At 49.3% G+C, this 23,994-nt stretch overlaps 1 protein-coding gene across 2 annotated transcripts in view; it reads right to left on the bottom strand.

The window, feature by feature from the left end:
- The window catches only part of KCNN3 (potassium calcium-activated channel subfamily N member 3), a 172,014-nt gene that overhangs the window by 117,573 nt on the left and 30,447 nt on the right, over positions 1 to 23,994 (bottom strand). For both annotated transcript variants that reach the window (XM_040230433.1, XM_040230434.1), the window contains exon 2: positions 9,222 to 9,317. In XM_040230433.1, the coding sequence (XP_040086367.1) occupies positions 9,222 to 9,317 (96 nt within the window). The remainder of the gene's footprint in view (positions 1 to 9,221; positions 9,318 to 23,994) is intronic.

Genomic DNA, 23,994 nt, shown 5'->3' with positions numbered 1-23,994 from the left:
GGGGGCAGCCAGAAAGCTTCCTGGAGGAGGTAAAAACCTAAAAGTCAAAGGGGTGAAGTCAGGCAGGCAAGAGGTCTGACAATATACATGACGACGCTCCAAAAAATACGCAGCACTGGACGAGAGGTGGCACCGCGTCCCCGAGGGGCTCTAAGGCATCATCCTCTCAGCTTTCTGCCTTTGAAGAGTAGTCTGACAAGGACTCATGGTATCCGGGCTGAGCAGCACTGGCCCCTCTCCCCTCCTTCCTTTCAGCTGTCCAGGTGCAGGCAGGTCACTGGGAGGCCCAGCACACGGGCCTCCCATGCACATGTGTCCCAGCACATGTGTCCTCTGGACACATTCCCCATTTCCAGTCTCCCTCACATGCGCCCATCTGTCCAGGGAGAGTTTGTTGGCATAGCGCAAGAAATGGACGTGAGCTTGGCAGAGGAGGCCACCACCCAGAACATTCCAGTCAAGGCCTAAGGTTCTGAAGGAGCTCATGTCCTCAGACCAAGCAGGCTGAGGGGCTATCTGGGGGGCTTCAGGATCTCAGGGGTCCCCGATCTATCTGTTCAGCTGTAAAGGAGGACCTTGGCCACTGGCCCATCCATAAGCCCCAGTGAAGGCCATTCAAACCCATCAGTCAACCAGCTAGAGACACCATTAGGAAATGTCTATCAGGAGCTCACAAGGAGAGAGATCCCAGCCCCACCAGGGTGAGGCAGCTCCCTTCTCCCCTGGAAGACAGACAAACGTTCCTCTCTCCTCTTTAATGCCCCTGAAATGCTCCAGGCCAATTTCATCCCAAACACACACAGGACTCTGCTCCTGGTGAATACACTGCTTGGTTAAAATTTCATCTCCCTGTGAGAGGTTCCCTTCCCTCTGTGGCCACCTGATGTTTCACACACACACCTCACACCTCAAAGCTTATCAGCCTGGGCCCCAGTGGATCAAGGCCTAGGACAAGCAGCTTCCAAAGGCAGGGACCGGGTCTCAATTAGTTCTGGATCCTCCGTGCCCGACATACAGTAGTCCTCACCTAACAGATAAGATGTGACTTGAGCCCAGTTTCTTCTATAAGGAGAAGGGAGAGTAAGGGAACAGAGCAAGACTCAGCCTGGACCTTCAGTCCATTCCCTGAAGGGAAGACACTGCTACCTAACTCATTTAGCAGTGGACCCCTAAAGCATCAGAACTCCCAGGGACTCAGCGGTAAAGAATCTGCCTGACAATACAGGAGTCAGGAGAGTCAGGTTCGATCCCCGGGTTGGAAAGATCCCCTGGAGAAGGAAACAGCAATCAGCTCCAGTACTCTTGCCTGGAAAATCCCAAGGACAGAGGAGCCTGGTGGGCTACAGTTCATGGGGTCACAGAGTCGGACATGACTGAGTGACTGAGCACACACAGGCCCAAAGCATGTGAACCAGGGACACCTCCTGGGTTCCAGATGCCCACGTCCCCGGGACAGCAGGTTTCACATGCCCGGGAGGGTACTCCAACCTACGGGACCGTCGTGCCAGGGCGTGTGAGCCGTTCTGTAACATGAGCTGTCTCCTGCATATAATTTTATATGTCCTACAATCTGAAGTAATCTCCCTGTAAGCTGAGAATTCTGTGGCTACTTCATAAAAATATCCACATTTACACATAACTTAAAAGTCTCCCCTTTTATTATCTCCTGTGTTTCAGATTCATGAGGTTGAAGTATCTTGTCACTGTTGCTCTCTTTCTGTCAGATCTGAAGTGGACTAGAAGGCTCTGGAGGCCAACAGCAGACTGTGATCTGATTGATGCTTTTTACGTTGAATATGGCCAGTAATCACAGACTGAAATTAACGATCTCTAAAGTTCCCATCCGCACTGGATGATGGGAAATCGGCCACTTCCTATGCCCCATGCTAGGTTCACAGCAGTCTCCCCATTTTAATTTGACAAACGTTATCTGAGCCCTGCTACGTGCCAGGCACCGTCCTGCAGCTTCCCGCCCCATGGCTTCATTGAGGACACCAAGGCTTGGCTCCACACCTCCAGATGCAGCTGTACCTCCACTTCCCACCCGCTCCCTCCCCGACCCCATCCCCCCAGGCCCTAAGCCAGGGCACTTCCTCCCTGGGGCACCCAGACCAGAAGCTGGCTGCGGGGTATTTCCTCTCCCTCTCCACTGGCTCCTTCCTGCGAGCTGACAGACAGTGCCGTCTCTCCAGGTCACACACGCAGACCAACAGCTCTCCCTCCTGACTGTGTCCTCCGCGGCGGCCACTCTGCCTTCCTTTGATTCACAGCCAAACTTCCCAGAAGACTGACCAACATTCAGTGTCTCCATTTCCTCACCTCCTACTTGGTCCTCCCTTCCCCTTCCACTGCCCTGTAACTGCCACTCCTGTGACAGGGCTGATAAAGGGCACAATGACCTTCCCACAGCCAAATGCAAAGGACCAGCGTAGTCCCCGACTCCTTGACCCCTTCTGACAAAACTGACGCTCCCTTCCCTGTCCTGGCTTCCTGCTCCCTCCCCTGGGGTCTCCTCTGACCTCCCTGCCTGTTTTCTCCTCCTTTGTGGGTTTATCTGCCTCCTCCCACTTCTCACTGGATGATGTCCTTCTGGGGGTCTGTCCCCTGCCTCCTCTCATCCCACTGCCTCCTTCCCACCAGGCCTATCCTCTTTATCACTATCCTAGAGGCAGCTGGATGCCCACCCTCCCCCCAGCCTCAACTTGGACATTTCCAAAACTAACCTGGTCATCATTTCCCACCTCAACCTCCTTCTGTGGTTTCATCCATAATGAATGGCACTGCCAGCCACTGAGTTAACCAAGCAACTGCTGGACTCCTCATTTCCCACAGACAGTACCTCCAACCTAACAGGTGACCAAGCCTGATCTATTCTACTTGCGCAACATCTCTTATGCACAGTCTCTCCTGTCCCAGCTCTGGTCTTGCCCTGATTCAGGGTGTCACCATCCCTCATTTCAACCATGGAAACATGCTTCCAATTAGGCTCTCTGCCTCTGAAATCAGCCCCTTGCAACATTTGCCATCCTGCAGCAAATATGCAAATCTGATCATCTGTCTCTCTGACTTAAACCCCTTCCATGGTTCTCCTTGCTGCCCACAGGATACTTCTAAAGCCCTTCAGCAAGACAGATGAGTTCCCACTGGTCCTGCCATGCTCCAGAGTGGACCCACCCCCCTGCCCAGGACATTGTCTTCGAGGCATTCTGAATGTACTCTGCCGTCTCCCGTCTCAGAGGCTCTGTATATTTTGAGGCCTCTGCCTGGGATATCCTTTCCTTGCTGTCAGCCTGCAAACACATCCTCAATGAAGCTAAGATGTTTTGCACATATTGTCTAATTTGATCTGTACAACAACCCTGTGGTGGGTATTGTTAGTATTTTCCAGAAAAAATCTGTGTTCTCAGCCTCCTGCTATCCTGCCTTTCAGGATGTCACTAAAGACATTAATTAGGGCCACAGTGACAACTCCTTACAGAAGCAAAAGTGATTTCAAGGTTTCCAGCACAGAGAACTGGGTGCCTGTCAGGGTCTGCACAGAGCAGGCCCTCGTTAGGTACACACTGAATGAATGAACAAGCTAGATGGATAAGAAGGGGAGGGGAGGGAGGATCCAGGGGAGCGATAAAGCATTCGGTGTTTCACTAGTCAGAATGGCCATCATCGAAAAGTCTACAAATAATAAATGCTGGAGACAGTGTGGAGAAAAGGGAAGCCTCCCACACTGTTGGTGGGAATGTAAATTGGTGCAGCCACTCTGGAAAACAGAAAGGAGGTTCCTTTGAAAACTAAAAATAGAGTTGCCATATGAGCCAGCACTTCTACTCCTGGGCATCTATCCAGAAAAGATGAAAACTAATTCAAAAAGATATGTGCACCCTAATGTTCATAGTGGCACTATTTAAAATAGCCAAGACATGGAAGCAACCTAAGTGTCCGTTAACAAATGAATGGATAAAGAAGATATTGTATTGTGTATATACACGATGGAATACTAATTAGCCATAAAAAGAATGAAATAATGCCATCGCAGCAACATAGAGGGACCTAGAGGTTATCATACTAAGTGAGTCAGAAGGAGAGAGACAAGTAAACATGATATCATGTACACGCAGAATCTAAAATACGACACAAATGTACTTATGGGAGGCTAGTGGCAAAGAAGCCACCTGCCGGTGCAGGAGACGCAGCTTCCAGCCCTGAGTCAGGAAGACCCCATGCAGGAGGAAATGGCAACCCACTCCAGTGTTCTTGCGTGGAAAACCTCCTCCTGGACAGAGGAGCCTGGCAGGTTATAGTCAGTGGGGTCACAAACAGTTGAACATGACTGAGCACAGTAAAAAAGAAGAACTTATTTACAAAACAGAAACAAATTCACAGACATAGAAAACAAGCTTATGCTTATCAAAGGGGGAATAAATTAGGAGTTTGGAATTAACAGATACACACCACCACATATACAATAGATAATAAAGACCTACTGTATAGCTATATAGGGAAATATATTCAATATGCTGTAATAAATCACAAAGGAAAAGAATCTTAAAAAGAATATATATATATATAAAACTGAATCACTTTGCGGAAATTAACACAAAATTGTAAATCAACTATACTTCAAATGAAAGAAAAAAGAAAGAGAGAGAAAGTGGGGGAAAGAGGAGTTCAGTGCTTTACGACAAGTCAAGTCAGGGACATGTCAATGGCCCCTAAAGTGTGATTGTGCAATGTGGGGAGAGGGGGCCGGCAGCCAATCTGGGAGGTGCTGTTGATCACCAAACCACAGGAATAAATGGACTCCCCACAGGAGAGTTCAGTTTTCAAAGTTTTGATACACAACACAAAACCCAAAGCATTTTGCTTTTCATTTCTTTTCGGGACACATTAGCCTGAGGAACAGATGCCTGGCTCTTTAAGCCTCTGTGCTCCAAGACATCATCCTCAGATGACAGGCACTGCCTCGTGGGAAGCTTAGGGACCTTTTTTCCCTGTCCCAGAACAGAGCCGGGCTGAGTGGACGTTCCAGAGAGGCTGGTTTCCTCTCAGTTGGAGGGGCAGACTTTCTAAAACTCACAATGCCCAGTCACGGACAGCCTTCCCCAAGAGGCCACGATGCCCTGTGACAGGCCAGCCCACAGAGGGGGAGCCTCCTGCATTGGTAAGGGGTACATGCCATCACCTCTAAGAACCTTCTAAGCCTCAGTGCAGAACTTGAAGCCAGAGTTTGTTTGAGAGGTTCCCAATAATGTTTCAGAATTCTTTATCAAAAACACAAGTTGTCCATATAACAAAGAAGAATCCTATTCCAGAAAGCACTCCTGGCCTCCTGTGTGTGCTGGGCGGGGGCCAGGGGCCTGGGTGTGAGCAACTGGGGCAGGGCTGGGGGGAGGTGGAAACACGGCCATCCGGTTCCTGCTACAATTAAGCCAAGTGGCCAGCAGCTGGTGTGGATAAGGAAGTGGCAAGCATATCGTTGACACAAGCCCCTGACCTCACCCTACCCTGTCCCTGCGCTGCTTCCCAACAGATGAACAGCGGCTGGCCTCTCCCTACAGAAGAGGTTATCCAAGCAGCCCCTCTGGATAAGTAATCGTGCCTGGAATTACCCTCCTTCCACTCACACTCTCAAGAGGCAGGTCCCCTAGCTGGCTGGCACCAGACCTCAATCAGAGAATTACAGAATTGTAGAGTGGCAGGCTTAGGATCCCCGGTGAACACGTATGGAAACTGAGGCCCAAGATCACAGGGCTAAGTAATGGTCAAAATGACTTTGGAAATCAGACATCTCAAATCCAGCACCCTTTCATTCAAAACATCCCCTGCAGAGAACCAGCTCCCTGTCACATGCTCTGGGTCCCTGGAAATACAAAGATTCACAACATCATTGTCCCTGAGGCTGGGGAAAAGGACCAGAACAGAAAACTACAGTATGGTCAGGTGAGTATGTATGAAGGCCCTGCTCTCTGGGCCCAAACCATTCCAGATTCCCTCTGGCAAAAGAAGGTCCCATTAGAACTTTCCAGAAGAAAGAACTTCACTGGACAGGTAAGAGGCACAGAAGGAGCCACGTTCTGGTGACAACCCATGTGTTGGTGGGCCAGGTAGGATGACGGACTGGGTGGTGGGAGCTGAGCGTGCAGGCAGGGTAGAGAGAAGTCCAACCACTTGCCAGTACCGGGTGGTCCTCACAGTGACCGTCTGGTGGGCACAGCTTGTAAGATGAGGCCCAGCTGGAAGCAGTGGGACAGAGGTCACAGGTCACCCTCTTACAAGTTCAGCAAGGTGGATGGTATGACTTCCACACTTCACATGGGGAAACCAAGGCCCAGAGAAGTTGTTATAAGTTGCTCTTGGCCCAAGGGCATTCAGACTGAAGTGTCTGAGCCAGGATTCAGTGTCTGAGCCAGGATTCAATGCCTTCACTGACTTCACTTCATTGTTCTGAACTGTGAGTGTCAGGCCAAGACAAGTAACTGACATAGCATCCTCTGGTGCCCATAATGAGGGCGAAGCAGAGACTAGCTGGGAGGTGAGAAAGGACAAAGTGTGCCCAGCTAGGGCTAGCCCCACCACTTTTTAAGAACTGAGGTCACAACTGCAGTTGGGCGGGGTCAGGTCTGAGAGCTAAGGCCGCCAGCCCTGGGGATGGCAGGGCAGGACCCCAAGAGAATCAGAGAACGAACACCTGGCTCTTCCAATTTAAAGGCCTGGAGTGGAAATAGCAGCAGTCAAGCCGAATGGACCCACTGTGCAGGCGTGAGGCTTGGACCAGCTCCTTTCCCTCTTCCCCAAGCCTGGATCACAGCTGAGCTTCACTACTCTGCCTTTTTCTCTGGCCTGTGTGACCCCTCTGCACAGGTCAAGGTGGTATCAGTTCAATTCAGTTCAGCCACTCAGTCGTGTCTGACTCTTTGTGACCCATGAATCGCACCATGCCAGGCCTCCCTGTCCATCACCAACTCCTGGAGTCTACCCAAACCCATGTCCATCGAGTCGGTGATGCCATCCAGCCATCTCATCCTCTGTTGTCCCCTTCTCCTTCTGCCCCCAATCCCTCCCAGCATCAGAGTCTTTTCCAATGAGTCAACTCTTCTCATGAGGTGGCCAAAGTATTGGAGATTCAGCTTCAACATCAGTCCTTTCAATGAACACCCAGGACTGATCTCCTTTAGGATGGACTGGTTGGATCTCCTTGCAGTCCAAGGGACTCTCAAGAGTCTTCTCCAACATCACAGTTCAAAAGCATCAATTCTTCAGTGCTCAGCCTTCTTCACAGTCCAACTGTCACATCCATACATGACCACTGGAAAAACCATAGCCTTGACCAGATGGACCTTTGTTGGCAAAGTAATGTCTCTGCTTTTGAATATGCTATCTAGGTTGGTCATAACTTTCCTTCCAAGGAGTAAGTGTCTTTTAATTTCATGGCTGCAATCACCATCTGCAGTGATTTTGGAGCCCAAATAATAGTCTGACACTGTTTCCAGTGTTTCCCCATCTATTTGCCATGAAGTGATGGGACCGGATGCCATGATCTTTGTTTTCTGAATGTTGAGCTTTAAGCCAACTTTTTCACTCTCCTCCTTCACTTTCATCAAGGTGATATAGTGTAGTACAGACGCCTCCAGATGAGGGTGCAGGGGCTCAGAGGAACTAAGGAAACACCTGGATCCCACAGCTGGTTTGGGGTGGGGTGAGCCTGGCTGGGAGCCCCGACTGTGACTCCCGGTCCTGTCTCCCATTCCTGCCCATTTCTCCTGCCTGTAATCCTGGCTCCTTCCTGGGGTTAAAGCCCACCCACGTTGTCCAGGCCGGACCCCACAAAGGAACCTGCTTGGTGGTGTCTGGGACTCTCAGCCTTCACAGCACAAGCTCTGTCCCTGCACCTGTGACCCCTCCGGAGACTAAAGAGTCCCCACCTTCTCAGTGAGTGTCCTCTGGTCATGAACAGAGTAGAACCAAGGCGGCCTGCAGCCAAGGCTCCCTCCCCGAGGCTGGCTGCACGGGCCTCCGACACGCAACGGGAGAGCGGACCACCCTCCAGGGGCAGAAGATGCTCACCCATCTCCGCCTGTGTAGCCACGCAGCTCAGAAATGCTGGGTGACAAGAGGTACGGTATTTGAAGCGTTTTAAAGTTCACAGAGCCCTCTCATACACTACCCATTCATCCTCACAACAACCCGTAAACAGTGGAATAAAAAGCCCCGTGTTCCAGACAAAGAAAAGTTCACACGTTCCAGCCCAGTGAGGCCACAGGGCTGGCCAGACACCTGCTGTGAGAAGAGGTCATGGCCGAGTCTCAGCCCCAGCTTTCCCAACTCTGAGTTCTGGTATTTGTCAATTTCTCGCCTGCTGCCCAGATGTAGATCTATTTGTGCTCCTCCAGCCAAAGAACAGGGTTATAGTCAGATGTGCATAAAAGTGAGGAAAAACATCTGGATACCATAGAACCACCCAGGGCCCCAGCACAGCAGGTCAGCCCGAAGGGCCAGGTGACGCGGGAGACCCATTGTCAGGAGAAGATGCCTCCGACCTGCTCACTCCTGCCTGCCCTTCCCAACCCAGGTCAAACCATCCTCCTTTTAGCGGCCAAACTGGAGTACACCCCAGAGGCCAGGCCAATATTTCTCTGGGTGCCAAGTGACTCCTGGGCAGCAAGAAACAGAGGCCTCCTCGACCACAGCAGATTCTATTCTATCTAGAAAATGACTCCTTCCTGGCACAGTCCAGGAAGTGGTAAACACACCATCAAGCGTGTGCGTGTGCGTGTGCATGTGCGTGCGTGTGTGCGTGCTTGTGCGTGCGTGCGTGCGTGTGTGTGTGTGTGTGTGTGTGTGTGTGTGTGTGATGCATGCAAGGGCATAGGAGGAAGGTATGCTTCACTTGGGAGATTCAGTGGCTCACACTCAGAAAGGATCGGCAATAGATAGAAAGAGCAAAGTCAGCCCTACAGTAAAACAGTACAAAATGAAGACACTGAGCAGGACTGTCCCCAAAACATGAAGCCATGTTTGCCTCTGGGATAATCACAATGGTTCTAAAGCCGCAGAGCAGCGTCACAGTTACCTCTCCCAAGAGGGCCCAAACCGAAAGAGAAGAGCCACAATCTCAGATACTGTCTGGTGAGATCCCCCAGCTAGTTCCTGGGGGGGTGAGGGGCGGGCTCAGCCTGGAGCGGAGGAATGGCCCTGCATGAAGGGATGTGGGCCAGGGCACCTACCTGGACTTCACGTGTGTGATAGGCGATGATCAAACCCAAAAGGATGATGGTAGACAGACTGATAAGGCATTTCAGGGCCAATGAAAACATGGAATCCTGCAGGAGAAATGGAAAGAGAGGATTAGAAAAAAATCCAGGACAGAACATTTCACTCTGAGGCTACGTAAAGGGGTGAGGGGCAGCGATAGCAAAGGAAAGACTGTCACCAGCGCCTCCCAGGAGCAGGATACAGCACAAAGGTAGCCAGACCCCCGAAAGCACCTTGGGCTGGGCCCTGGGCCAGCTCAGTCTCCGCAGCTGCCCTCTGAGTCTCTGTTTTCTAGGGTTAAGTCGTATCTGCATTCCTGGGATGAGCCCTGCTTGGGCGTGATGTATTATGTTGGTTATACATGGCTAGATCTAGTTTGCTGATGTGTTGTTTAGAATTTTTGCCTCCATACTCATAAGTCATATGAACATAATTCTTTTCTGTGCTGCTATTATCTGGTTTGAGCATCAGTACTGTGCCAGCTTCGGCCTTTCTTTCCTCTTAACAAACCTGAACTAGAGGATTCCAAGGTCCCCTCCATCCTGACAATGCAGAGTTCTTTCAGGAATGAATGAGAATGTCCTGGTGGTGGCTCTCCCATTTTAGGCCAAGGGCACGGAAGGAAGCGAGGGCAGTGGAGGAATTCCTGGAGACGGAAGGGGGCTGAGCACAGGAGCCCAGCAAAGTTCCTGGGCAGGAGAAGGGCCCTGAGGGTCCCTTCAGCTGAGGCTGGGGGAGGCAGGGTGGGTCATTTGGCCTCTGCTGCAGTCCTCCAGCCCCAGGGCAGCTTAGGGGACCCACATGGTTAGCAGCAAGAGCTCCAGACCGGCCCACTGGATCCAACCACTGATACAGCCACTTACTAGCCATGTGATCTCAGGCTGCTCACTCTATCTCTGCACTCAGTGGCTTCTGGCATCAGATGGGGATAATAGCAGTACCTACCTCTCAGGGCTGCTGTGAAAGATAAAGGCACTCTACAAGATTGAAGGCAAAAGGAGAAGGGGATGACAGAGGATGAGATGGTTCGATGGCATCACCGACTCAGTGGACATGAGCTCGAGCAAACTCCAGGAGACAGTGAAGGATAGGGAAGCCTGGCATGCTGCAAATCCATGGGGTCGCAGAGTCAGACACGACTGAGCAACTAAATAACAATAAGTAAGGTGCCTAGCCTGGTACCTGGCCCTGTGAGGGATGGCTACTGTCATTTCCCTCACCTTCTCTGCAGAGCTGGTACCTCCTGAGCATTTGGAATCCAGGGAGCAGAGGCGGCTCCCAGACCCAGAGGAAGGCGGGAACACAGCCCTGAACAAAGGCAGTGGAGAGCCGGCAGTACTTCCAAGCACGGTGCTATAGCCCCATGCATCCTGAGAGACGCCTGCCACATGAGAAACAGTCCCTGTGCTCCAGAATCATAAAATGCCTGGTGTCTACAAAGCAACTTACTGTTTACAAGGTGGTTTCATACCTTGTTCTCATCCATTCTCAAGACAGCCCTAGGTCTTTCACCCAACTTTATAGATACTACAGGTAAAGGCTCAGAGGGGTGAGTGGCTCGGGCCAGGGTTCAAAGCCAAGGCCTCTGACTCACCGCCCACAAGTGCTCAGCCAATTCTTTGGGGGAAACAGAATAAAAATGTGAGAAGTGTCCATTTACACAGGCCCAAATGACAAGATAATAATGGAAGGTGTCTCAAAGGTGCGTGAATGCATGCTAAGTCACTTCAGTCATGTCCGATTCTTTGCAACTCTGTGGACTGTATACCCCACCAGGCTCCTCAGTCCATGGGATTCTCCAGGCAAGAATACTGGAGTGAGTCCCCATTTCCTCCTCCAGGTCTCAAAGGTGGGATATAATTAATCACCACGTGCAACCTCCTGTAGAGAGTGGGGAGACATCACTGTCCAAGGAAGCAAGTTTTTGGAGAAAGAGGGAGGGGTACCTGAGATCTCCAGCATTAGGGGGGGAGGGGTCCAATATGGGGCAGCCACTGGAATCAGTGGAGGGCTTGGATTTGAGCCCAGGATTCCCAGATGCCCAAGTTTGTGTTCTCAATCACCCTTTGCAGGCTGAGATGGAAAGAGAACAGCTCTCCCTGGTGTCTGCCAATCCACCATTCATCTATTTGATACAGTTCTGGGGCCCACTTAGCGCCGGGAACCCAAGGGAGAACCCATGCAGGAGCTCATTCTTTCTTTCGTGACGATTTCAACCACTTCTCATTTCTTGAGCACCTGCTAGGTGTCCAACAGCGTGCTAGACACTGCAGGATATTTACAGAGATCCTCTGCCTACCAGAAGCTTCCAAACTGGCTTATACACAGACCCCCAACTTTCTATACTATGTAGGACCATCCAGCTGCAGGGAAAGATGTCCATTTTGCTCTTCCCAGATGATGGTCTAATTATAAGCCACTTTTCATTTGTCCTCTTGTATGTTCTACACTTAATGAAGAGCAGCCTGCAATCATTTACTCAGCACACACGCATAGAGATGTCTCGAGGAGTACTATGCTGCCCCAATTAAGGGCCCAGGACAAAACAGAACACCATTTCAGCCCTTTGGAAGGTTCCAGTCTTTGAAAGCACTATTGGGTGTCTGAAATACATCTGAACCACAAGACCTAGTGGGGCTGAAGAGCAGGTGGTAAATTCAGGGACACTCAGACTTTGAGGATAAGGCCACTTCCCCTTCAGAAATCAACTGGGAACAGATCATAATGTTTTCAAGCCAGAAACGACCATCACTTTCTTCTCAAAGGGGTCTGAAGACATCTGGGGAGCATCACGCCTCCCCAGGGAAGGATTTAGGATCAGCTGCATATTTCAAACTCTAATTAATTTCTTTTGGCAGAAATTAACTGAAATCAGAATCCAAGTCTATTTCCATCATTTTTAGAGGAAGAAATAAAGGGAAAGGGGCCAGATGCTGTCTCCTCTCCTTTGAGCCTCTTCTTTTTGTTCTAAAACTCAAAGCCTTTACGTAAAAGGCAACTCCACCCTCTTCTTGGTTTTGGCCAGTGAAACCTTGTTGGCCAGCTCCAGCCCCAAGGGAAAATGAATGTGTACAGGATCAGCGAGAATGCTCGCTACTTTACAGATTTCTTTGCAGTCTCTAGTACATGTCAATAAAAAATAAACCATCAACCATTTTTAATAGCCAAAAATATGTCAAAGAAGTCAGCTGGACTAGAATGTTTTCTATTTGTTAAAATGCTGAATTATCTTTTCTTTGCTGTCTGATCTCCAACTAAGCTTGAAACTGACATGGTTCTTTGAATGATGGCAGCCATCAGGGCTGGCTAGCTGACACACACCATGAAGAGATAAAAAAGGGGCCAAAAACTAAAGCAAAGTCCATGGATAGGGAGCTAGAAGGAACCCTTCCAAGTAGCTCAGGCCTGGCAGCTTGTGCTGGGCATGTGGAAGATTCCTCTCACAGAGGCGAAATAACTCTGGAAGCAAACCCAAGCACCTGTAGGGCTTGAGGGCCTGCAGGACTGGGTTGAGTTGATCACAGCACTCCCTCCCAGCCCGATGAGTCCCCTTGGCCCTTAGATGGCAGTGAGTGGGAGGACGAACAAGTGTGTGTACATACATACACAAGCCCTGTGATCACCCAAACCGATCAACCCTTCTCCCCTGCAACTCAGAACTTTTAAACAATAGAGTAACAATCCTTAATACACAAGAATGCTTACGAATCATATCTCAACAGATGAGAGTTGTTTTTTCAAAGCCATTTATTTCTAAATGCTCCCAAATATTAGAGTGGGTAAGCAAACTGGAGACTAGCCAGTGATGGAACACTATGTTGTCCCTCAAATATTCTGTAGAGAATGTTTGAAGACATCAGGAAAGGCCCATGATTCACTATCAAGTGATCAGTCCAGACCCCAACACTACATATATATACTCCCAATTATTTCTAATGTAAAAATGACTGAAAATATATAGTATGATTCTATTAAGTGTCAGGGTACTCAACTGTATTACCTCTGACGCTCTGAGTACAACAGGTGCTTAATGAGTGCTTCTTGAAGCTTCTTAATAATAGTACTTTTATTTTGACCTAATGTTTATTAAGTGTCAACTACATACCAGGTGCCAGACTATGCCTTCTACACAAATTACTTTGCATCCTCACCCTACAGATGAGGTCATAATGTCTCCATTTTACTGATTAAAAAGAACACTGACGGACTTCCCTGATGGTGCAATGGATATGAAACTGCCTGCCAGTGCAGGGGACATAGATTGGATCCCTGGTCCAGGAAGATTCCACATGCCATGCAGCAACTAAGCCCATACGCCACAGCCACTGACGCCCACATGCCTAGAGCCCGGGCTCTGCAACTATAGAGACCACGGCAATGAGAAGCCCCAGGACTGCAACAAAGAGTAGCCTCTGCTCTCTACCGCTAGAGAAATCCCACACGCAGCGACAAAGACCTACTACAACCAAAAATATAAATAATTTTTTTAAACTGAGGGTCATAGAGACAATGTGACTTCTCCAAGGTCATACAACTAGCCCAGATTTTAGCTATACATCAGATTTTTCTATTTACCATGCTCCCCCCCAACCCCCGCCATGCCTTCAAAATGAACTAGACTCCCATGTGAGATGCTGAGTTTGTGTCATCTTAGTAGAGGCTGGCTATAGCCATCGGGGTGCTGTAGAGGGGATTCCTAGCAGGAAAGAAGGGTGAACCACATTCCTACAAGATGCTCGCATCTGCGTGGTCCCCGTTCTGCTCCAAGACAAGAACCAGCCCTTCACAGATCTACGACTTCTCAGTGATGACAACAATCTGTTGCAAAGCACTGCTGTAGGGGCCTGCCATGCACAGTGAGCGTTGTCAACCCCCTTTTACAGAGGTGGAAACCGAGACTTTGAGAAGTCACCTAATTTGTCCAAGGATGTGGCCAAAAAACGGAGGCAGGACTTTTTCCAGATAACCTGCTTTCAGGTCCCGTGCTCTGCCCATGCATCAACACCCCACCTACCCTGCTGGTCAGACCTTTCCAGCCTCCAGTTTCTGCAGTGAGCCTTCTCAGAACCGCTCCAGCCCTTCGTCCCCTGAGGCTGTGTGGAGTGTAATGGAGTGTGTTCCTGGCTTCTGAGCCAGCCATATAAACTGCTCTCCCCGCCTGCCTTGGAACTTCCAAAGACAAGCAAGAATTGTAATGATTACGGTAGATCTTCCCAGAGACTTTGAAGTCCTAAATGTGTTTTATTGCTGGAACATTTGAAAAGAACAGAAAACCATACTTGCAAGCAGAGTCCTAGAGGGGCACTGAAAACAAGTGAAACATGTCAGGTAAAAAACGGGGAGGTGCCTTCCCCCGAGAATGAGTGTGCATGTGAACACACGAGCCCCATTCATGTCTCTGTCACTGGCTGGAATCCCCAAAGGGGAAGAGGTGATACCATCTAAAGTCTGTATCTCCTGAATCAAGATCTACGTTTTATGCATTCGATTTGGGAAATAATTGATTTAGAATTCTTTTCTGCTTAATAAGGTCAACTTTTCCTTCGATTTCATGGAGAGGCTCCAAAACTGATTGACATTTCAGCATCAGCTTAATACTGTGGCTCTATAATGGTTGTCCTAATTGGACACTCTTGCTAATTAATGCTATGCAAATTAAAATCCAGCCCCTCATCCGCTGGCTGGGAAGACTATATTCTTGGTTGATGTTCTCTGCTGAAACTCGGCTTCTTTCCTCAACCTGGTGCTTTCTTACCGTAATCAAGCCCCTGACTTCCTCCTTCCTCTGCTCTTATCCTGCCTCTTTCTTATGATCTCTTATTCTCATTCACCCTCCACACCTTTCACTCTAATGCTCATCTCTTAGCTCAGTAAGCTGCCTGATTTAAATACATCCCTGGCTCTTCCTGGCATCCGCAGAGTGACTGCCCAGCCTGGATCCCACCAGAATCTGATTTTGGTCACTCGTGGCCCAGAGTGGAATCACTCAGACATTCTACATCCTTGGATGTCTAACTTTAGAATAAGGAAAACAGGCAAAGCTGCATGATGGGATGGGACGATGGACTCTGGGGGCCTCAGAGGGCACTTGGATCTCTGACAGGCCTGAGAAGAGAGAAGTGCCAAGAACCCAGGGTGCCTCATAACCAAGAAGTCTTGAGCTGGGCCCTGGGCTTGCCATCAGAGGACCCAGGAGATCTCAGCCACCTCCATGATAAATGCCTGGCTTTGGACAGGCTGGCATCACTCTTCTAGACCTCAATACCCCCCAGTAAAATGAGACTCTTGGACCAAATAGTCCCTGAAGCCTACTGGCTGATGGCACTAGCCATACACTGGCCGTGAAATGTACATAGGTCACAAGGACACTCCCAGCATTTTTTCCTTTCTTTCCCTTTTCTCAAGCATTTCTATACATGATAAAATTGTGACTGTGAAACTGTCAGCAACAAAACTCACTCGTGCCAACTTTTCCTCAAATAGAACAAGATGGCTAACAAAGAAAATTACCATTGTCTTTTTCTAAATAACATGGGATTTGAAACCAAAAGGCCAGAATTCAAGTCATATCTCTGCTGCTCACTAGCTATGTGCCACTGGACCAGTCACTTAAACTCTCTGGGCCTCTGTTTCCTTCTCTGCAAGCCAGATCTACCAGGATTAACGCTCATTAGTATTGGAGAATACAGTAAAATAATGCATATGAAAAAACTCATTCTTTCTTCACAGAAAGAAAAGCTCACATTCTTTTGTAGCCAAGCACCATTTCTCTCGCTACACAGATGTCAACGCAGGGAAAGTAAGCTGCATCTCAGTTGTGGGTCAGGGAGGGGTTGCAGAATGCCCCTCCGATATCATCAACATTTGAGTTTGCAACAATATACAAAGATGCCCCCCAGACATTTCAGAAAGACAGCTTTGGTGGTCTGCAGTGGGGCAAACATTCATTCAATCATCGTTTCGCATTATAAATATTTATTGAGTACTTAACTATGCCCAGGCCCTGGGCTGGGTACTTGCAAAACCCCATTCACCCCTGGGCTGCTGAGCCTGAATCCAACCTGGCAGATGAAGGGCAGGTGCGTAGGGCCTGGAAGAAATGGGCAGAAGGCCCATGCTGAGAGAGAAGACGTACAAGTGGCTCCTTACATCCTGAATGTGAGGTGAGGATTACAGACTAACTAGAGACCAAAGGAGGCTTCGGAGAGTGCCTTCTCCACAAGGATGCTTTTTTCTGAGCATGCAGGCTCTCTGTGCAGACGAGGCGAGCAAGGGACCGTCCGCTGCTGGATGTCCATCAGGGCTAAGCATCAGCCTGGGTAGTGGAGACCAATCTGCAGGCACCTTCCCACCTTCCTGAGCCCTCTGTGGAGGTGAGTGTGTGTCTTTCCCAGGCCCCAGGGGCTGTCACTCATCACCAAGACGGAAGCCCCGGAAGGGCAGTATTTTTCCATTTCATTTGTCCACTTCTACACCCTGGTGCCTCGGGCATTGTCCTACACACAGTAGGTCAATACATACTAGTCGAAACTTAAATACGGGAATGAAGAGGGGAAAATTTTGAGATGTGTCAAGCAGATAGACACTTCTATCCTGAGCTTCCAAATACATGACAGCTAATAAACAACCGAAATAACAGCCATAGGGTTTCCCCGGTGGTCTGGTGGTTAAGACCATGCTTCCACTGCAGAGGGCACAGGTTCGATTCTCGATCAGGGCACTAAGATCCCACATGCCCGACAGAACAGCCGAAACACACACACACACACACACAAAAAAAAACATAATGGCCCCAAGCTGGAACATTTCAAATGTCTATCAATCAGAGAACATTTCAAACTTCTATCAATCAGAGAACATTTCAAACTTCTATCAATCAGAGATGCATAAACAAACTGGTATCTCCATACGACTGAACATCATTCTGTAATTAACTATTTACATATACAAAAATAAAATAACAGCCAGCATCTGCTGTGTGCTTAGCATCGCCAGGCACTGGTGTGATGGCTTTAGATCTTAGGACAATCCCAGGGAGGCTCTGTCGCTTGCCCACCATCCCCAAGTGAGGATGAAGTGGAGATCAGATTCTAACCCAGGCAGAAGCCAGACCTCAAGGTCTGGCTCTCCACCCAGAGAGTCTTATGACATATAGGATGCCCACCCATCATTAGAACATCACGCTTTCCCGCCCAGCCTTCCCAGGCGGGACTAATCCCCCACCTCATGGCTCTCTGAGGAGGCCCCAGTCATGTCACCATTAAACCTAGGTCACTTACTACTATGACAGGATATGAGCAACCTGAGGTCAGGTCTGCATCATCACTGCAAGTGCAGCCCAGACCAGGCCTGCAGTGGGGAGGTCAGGTGAAAACACTTGTGCAAAGAAGAACCCCAAAGGTCTCAAAATAAAACTCCTAAAGTCAGGTTGGCCTGGGGCATTTCTCTGCAGCCCGCAGAGTTGTCACTCCCAGAAGGAAATGAAACCTGATGGCTGAGGGACACCGTGCAGCTGATACAAGGGCATCGGGTCTGAGCAGACGGTGGCCTGATAATGGTTACTGAAGCCAGCACGATGACCGGGACATCAATTAAGAGGAAACCATCCTCTCCAAGCCTCAGCTCTCCTGCCGTGCAATGCCCCAAGAAAGGACAAAAAGGTCATCTGGAAGACCACACTACCAAAATATCAAGTCAGATGGGTCATCCCTAGGGCCACAAACATAATTCCAATTAAGGAGATGGTTTCCTATACAAGGTCTGGGCAGAGGGGAACTGGCATATCATTAATTCGCTACTTCATGCCTGCTTATAATTTATTTTCCTGCCCCACTTACAATATTGGCAAAGATTCCATGCAATTCAATCAAAATTTTTATTACATACTTGCCATGTGCCAGGCACTGTGCTAAGTGTGGGACATTGAAATACACATAATGAGGTCTCTCTTAAGGCAGTTTGGGGCTGGTTGCTCCTGAAGTAGTCAAGAACTGGCCTGTTAGGACTTCCAACAGGAAGTAAGCACTTTACAAAAGTTTGTTGGGTGAATGAACGTCGAAAGGTTAGACTTTTGAGCTCAATACCAAGGCAGAATGAAACCGGGAGTGAGGGGGTGGGTTCAGGGAGAAAGCAGGGGGGAAGGATACCCACCAGGCACCAACAGCACGGAGGGACCTTGATCTCCACCCCAGAACAATTCAATCAAATCTCTGCAGGTGAGGCCTGGACACTGACATTTCAAAAAACATTTCAGTGATTCAAATGTGCAGGCCAGAAATGAGAACTGCTCCTCTAGGGGCACAAGAAAGAAGGCCAGAAGGCTGGGGCTGCCATCACTGTCTTGAGGAAATGCTGTTGAACAATCATATGCATAAGCGGTGGCATTCCTTAGAGTTAAAAGGAAATGTAAAAGCCACCTAGTTAAATGGCTCATGACTCTCCTAAACAACTCATGAATCTCTGTAAGATTCCTGGCATACAGTCATTCAGTCTCCGCTTGATTGCCTCCAGGGATAGGGAACTCACTTCCTATCAAGGCAGCCTATTCTATGTTGGAAAGGCTCTGACTTTTTCACAGACCTGGCTTCAGCTTTCTCAGGTGCTTAGCCCCCAGTAAAGCTAAACAAACAAATGTCTCTATAAAGCCTCACTCTGATCTTGGTATCATCTGTGCCTATGCAAAAGTCCTCAATCAGCGAGCCCCTCCCCAAGACAAATACCAATAAAAATATAAGTACCAGACCTGAAGGTACCCCTGGAAATCAACTTGTCCCCACCTTCATTCTACATGAGGACACTGAGGTCCAGTGAGGCCAGGTCAGCCCCTATCAAATACCAGCCTGTGCTGAAGCAAAGTTTAGAAGCTGGTTTGGGGGCTCCCAGGCTTAGGCTCACAAGGTAGCTATCCCTGCCATCTTCCCCTGTTTCTGAAGATATAAAAGCTCTAAACTTATCTGTCTTCCAAAATCCTAGATTCCTACCCTGGAAGTCACCTCCAAACCTCTCACCTAGCCACTTTATTTCCTTCTCCAATAAACAATCTGCTCCTGATTACCTTTCATCCTCCTCTGCTTGTGGAATGTGAGTGCTCTTGGCCAGTCAGCAATTACATCCACTCTTATGGTGTCAAAAAGCCCCGTACAACCTTCTCCAGCTTTGATGAATGCACACCTGTCACTACACATCTCATTCTGAAGGCCCCAGTCCCCGCCTTCATCTCGGGAGAAGTACACACTGAAGGTCTCTTGTCCTAGTCCTAACATGCATCCTGGCAGCCTGGGAGTCCCCCATTACAGAGAACCACTTAAACTTACTTCACTCCCACGGCTGTGGGAGAGCCCTACCAGAAGGCTGCTTGGTTTGCCATCACTGTGAGAGGGCTTCTCCTTGCAAATATCCAGTGCTGCCCTCACCAAGACCATCACCCCCATAATTCCTCCAGGTGGCAGGAGACCCCTTTTCTTAATGTTCTAGAATGTTGGAGACAAATAACTGCTTTCTGGATGGCTTGCTTTGAAGTCCTTTTTTTTTCCTCTTATTAAAACCTATGTGACCCCCAAACCAAGAAAACAACAGGAATCACTTTGCTCTGCAGAAGCTTGTGAGTGCACACTGTGTTCCCAGGGAGAACCAAACCAGACCAGGCCAGGGCTTCTCTCTCCCCATCCAGCCCCAGGACATGCACCAGACTCCCGGAGCCTCTGCAAGAGCTGCGGTCAACCAGTTTATCCAATGAGCTGGGTAAATGCCTCTTCAGATGAGTAGTCTTTAAAATAAGAGTTCCTACCACCTGACAGCCACAGACTACCCCAACCCTTCATCTCTCAGCCTCATCACCCCCCACAATTCTCTTCTTTCTTTTCATCCTTCAGCCCCTGCCTCTGTCTGCACCAGAGGCTGCTGCAGCAGCAGAAGCAACACCATGATCCCACCGATACCTTCCAACCTCATCAGAGGCTTCCACAGCACAATTCTCTGCCCACTCCCAGCCTGGTACCCAGATGCAAGCCCACTTCCATCCCCACATGCGGCACAGTCAACCCCTGAGCCTGGCAATGTTTGGGCCAAGTGAAATTTTTAAGATGCCCAGAAATCACATATGGTGAGAAAAACAACCGCCTGGCAGGCTGCACAGACATCTCTGAAGGCTGGAGCTTCCCAGATAAGGAGCAGCCCTGCCCTGTGTTTCCCCTGCCACGTTTCCAGGCTTCCCGGAGCAGCAGCCCAAGGACAGCATCATCCTCCTTCCACTTCCACACCCAGGCTCTTGCCAATAAACGTGAGACAGCAAGTCCTCCACTCAACGCACAGACTCAGCGGGAAGGGGCCCCCTCAGCTGTCTAGTCTAACTACCCCACTTTATAGGCAAGGAAATGGGGGCCCAGCGAAGGGCTCTGTCCCCAGTCAAGGCCTCACACCAGGTAACAGAAAAGGCTTATCTTGCCCTAAGTCTTCTGAGGGCTGGGCTGGTATTTTTGCCACGTCCCCATGCTGCCTGCCCATCAGCCACACACCCCTGCAAGGGGTGGGACCCCTCTCTGATTCCTCTCCCACTCCTCTGCACATACTCAGTTCATGTTTGGGGAAGGGACATTTATTTCTCCTATGGCTCATTCAAGGGCAAATCAGGAGAAATAATAATCACCTAGTCCAGGTTCTCTGTCTTCTTGCTTAAAACTCAAAAAGCTTAAACATAAATAAAGGGAAATGGTCTGGAAAAATAACCAGTTGGCATGGAACAATTGGCATTTCAGAGCTGCATAAGAAGTGGAAATACTGTTTTCTCAGAAATTCAGCACAGCCATGAGTTTTAACTCCTAGGCGCTTGGCACAAGCTTTTCAATTGTTTGGATGTGATGGACAATGTTGATAGAAGTGGTGGAGACCAAACACGGGCTATTAATAGGCCGGATGTGGCATTTTTATCACTCTTTCTCACTTACTAGCTCGCCGGCACCAAACTGTTGCCAACCTGCCCACCTTTGGCTCTGAGCTGCCATCAATTCCAGCAACAGGGCACCCTAAGAGCCGTAACTCCTACTCATGTCCAAGCAAGCTTATCCTTGAGCCTAAATGGCCAAGGCAGCCAGCCAACATGGGCTGCTTGTGTGTTCAGAACTTTCAGGGAATCACAGGGCCTGAAGCTTCTTTGGATGCAGCCCCCACCCCACACAGTGGATACAGGAGATAATCAGAGCTTAGGGGAGTCAGGAAGCTCTCAATTCCCCTCTGTATTTCTCTTATCCACCTACTCCCTGCAAGAGTTTGAAGCAGCCCTGATTTCAAGGCTGGAGTACATCCACTTTACCTGGTCCAAGTCAGAACTGATTCAAGGTAGAAGGATCCCCATGGTGCCCTAAAGCAGGGGTCCCCCACCTCCAGGATCTACTGCCTGATGATCTGAGATAGAGCTGATGTAATAATAGAAGTAAAGTGCACAGTAAATGTAATGTGCTTGAATCATCCTGAAACCATCCCCCTACCCTGGTCCATGGAAAAAACTGTCTTCCATCAAACTGGTCCCTGGTGCTGAAAAGGTTGGGGACTGCTGCTGTAAAGGGTACTGCTTCTGGGAATTCTCTCCAGATTCTAATTCTGCAAGGATTTACTGAGTACCGATGGCATGTCAGTCTCCGAGGCCACACATTTTCATACAGGGTCTCACTTAACCCTTTATGACAAGGAATTATTGTCCCCATTGAGAAAGGAGGAAACTGCGGCCCACAGCGATCACACAAATAGCTGAGATCATGTGATTAGTGAGGGGCAGAATCTTCTGATTCTGAGCTCAGGACTGGAGAAGACCCAAGCTAAGTCGCTGTTGGCCTCTGTGCCCTGCACGCCCCATGGGTGTGGTCACTCTACTGTTCTGAAGCCCAAGCTACAGGGTCTCTCCATCTGAGCACCATGTGTTTCCCCAGCCCCAGAGCTTCCTGATCCTGACCAGCTGTCCTCTACCTGCATGCGCTCAGCCACCGGGCAGGCCAGGCCAAAGATCCTAACTGGACTGGTATAGCTCCAGCATTATGCTCACTCACAGTCATGTCCAACTCTCTGCAACCCCATGAACTATAGTCCACCAGGCACCTCTGTCCATGGGATTTTCCAGGCAAGAATACTCAAATGCATTCATTCTATCTCCAATATCCATTAAATGTGTAAAAAATCCTTTCTTCCTTTCACAGTTATTGTGAAGACCAAATCGTGACTGTGGAAATGCTCTGCCACCTAAGAGTTCCCAGAAGCTTGAAACTCTCTGCACACACAGTGGCCATATATATGCAGGTTTATCTCTGGGGAGGCCAGTTTATGCCTATTGTCTGGCATAGTTATCGATATGAATAGCAATTATTAATGTCTTGCTCTCAAAAACATCCCTTATGAATCACATGATTACATACGTAGCACTTGCTGCCATAGGGTCTCAGAGACTTGGGGGCCCCTCCCTGCCCTCTTGCTTCCATGTCTCCCAGCTCCCCCATCCACCTAGTCCAGTGGCAGCAGTTGGGCTCAGTGCTGCCATTAGCAGACCCTTGGCCAGGGTCCCTGCTCCCAGGCTCATAGACAGGCATCATTTTTCTAGATCAAAGCAATTATTCGTAGATAGTTTTCAGCAGGGCAGTGTCAGTGACACAGTGCATGGATTAATTGCAATTATATGTCACTCCTTTCGGTCTATTCTATCAATTATGGACAATCTCAGTCATGTGCCTAGCTGCCTTAACCCTCTGTGGCTTGAATTACTAGCACAGAAGAGGCGACAACCATGGAGAAGGCCGAATGTCAGAATATAATTGCTATTGAATCATTGGGTCGTGGGTGTCCGTTTAGGGCTGCCCCATTTAGGAAGCACGTTCTTGCAGTTTCCTATTGGATCTCCAGGAGATAGGGAGAATCACTCCCATCTCACAGATGGGAAAACGGAGGCTCAGAGTATTTAAGCAATTACTCAAGGTCACCCAGCTAGGAAGCCAAATTCTCCTACTAATAACCTTGTGTTACCAAAACATTGTTTTGTTTAGCAATCAATGAACATGACCTGCACCGGAGCCCTCCAGAATGCGACCCAGAATGCAGCCTGCCTCCAGTTGCCTGCAGAGGCTGTCCCGCCAAGGAGCCTGTCCAACGAATCACATGCTGCAGGCCCACTCTGCAGACTCACACTGTACTTGAAGCAATTCAAGTGACCTTACCATCAGAAGGAAAAAGAAATGCCAAGAAAAAAATGTTCACACCAGAAAAATATCCAAACATGGAGACCCAGAACCTTCCTTCTTCCACTAGTCAGCGGGGGGAGTTGCTGGAAGATACCTCTTGCTAGCAGGGGAATGGCAGGACGCCCACAGGCCTCAGACACCTAAGGGTATCTCGGTGTTGAGAAGGGAGAAGCCAGACAAACACTGCCTTCTACTTCCAGGGTGTTTATTTGGGCTTCTGCCCGTATCTACTCTACCCTGCATTGGTTACAGCATGCTAGTTCAATGATCTCTAAGACCCGCCCCTCCCCCCCTCCCCAGTGCAAAGCCCCATTTTACAGATAGGGGAACTGAGGCCCCAAGCTGGAAATGCCTGCCTGTGAACCAGCTTGCCAGCGCCAAGCTGAGAGGGGGTGGGGCGGGGCGGGGTGGGGGTGGCTTCCCCCTTGCTGGGTTCTTGCTGCCCATGGCCATGAGCTGCCTCAGGAAACTGGAGGGCCATCTGCAGCGTCTCTCGTGGGAAAGTTTGCTGCTTCCTTTCTTCCATCAC

This window comes from Oryx dammah, unplaced genomic scaffold (genome assembly GCF_014754425.2).
Source record: "Oryx dammah isolate SB20612 unplaced genomic scaffold, SCBI_Odam_1.1 HiC_scaffold_28, whole genome shotgun sequence".
Lineage (NCBI taxonomy): Eukaryota > Metazoa > Chordata > Mammalia > Artiodactyla > Bovidae > Oryx > Oryx dammah.
The sequence above is the reverse complement of the archived record's forward strand: the minus strand, read 5'-3'. Positions and strand labels throughout refer to the sequence as shown.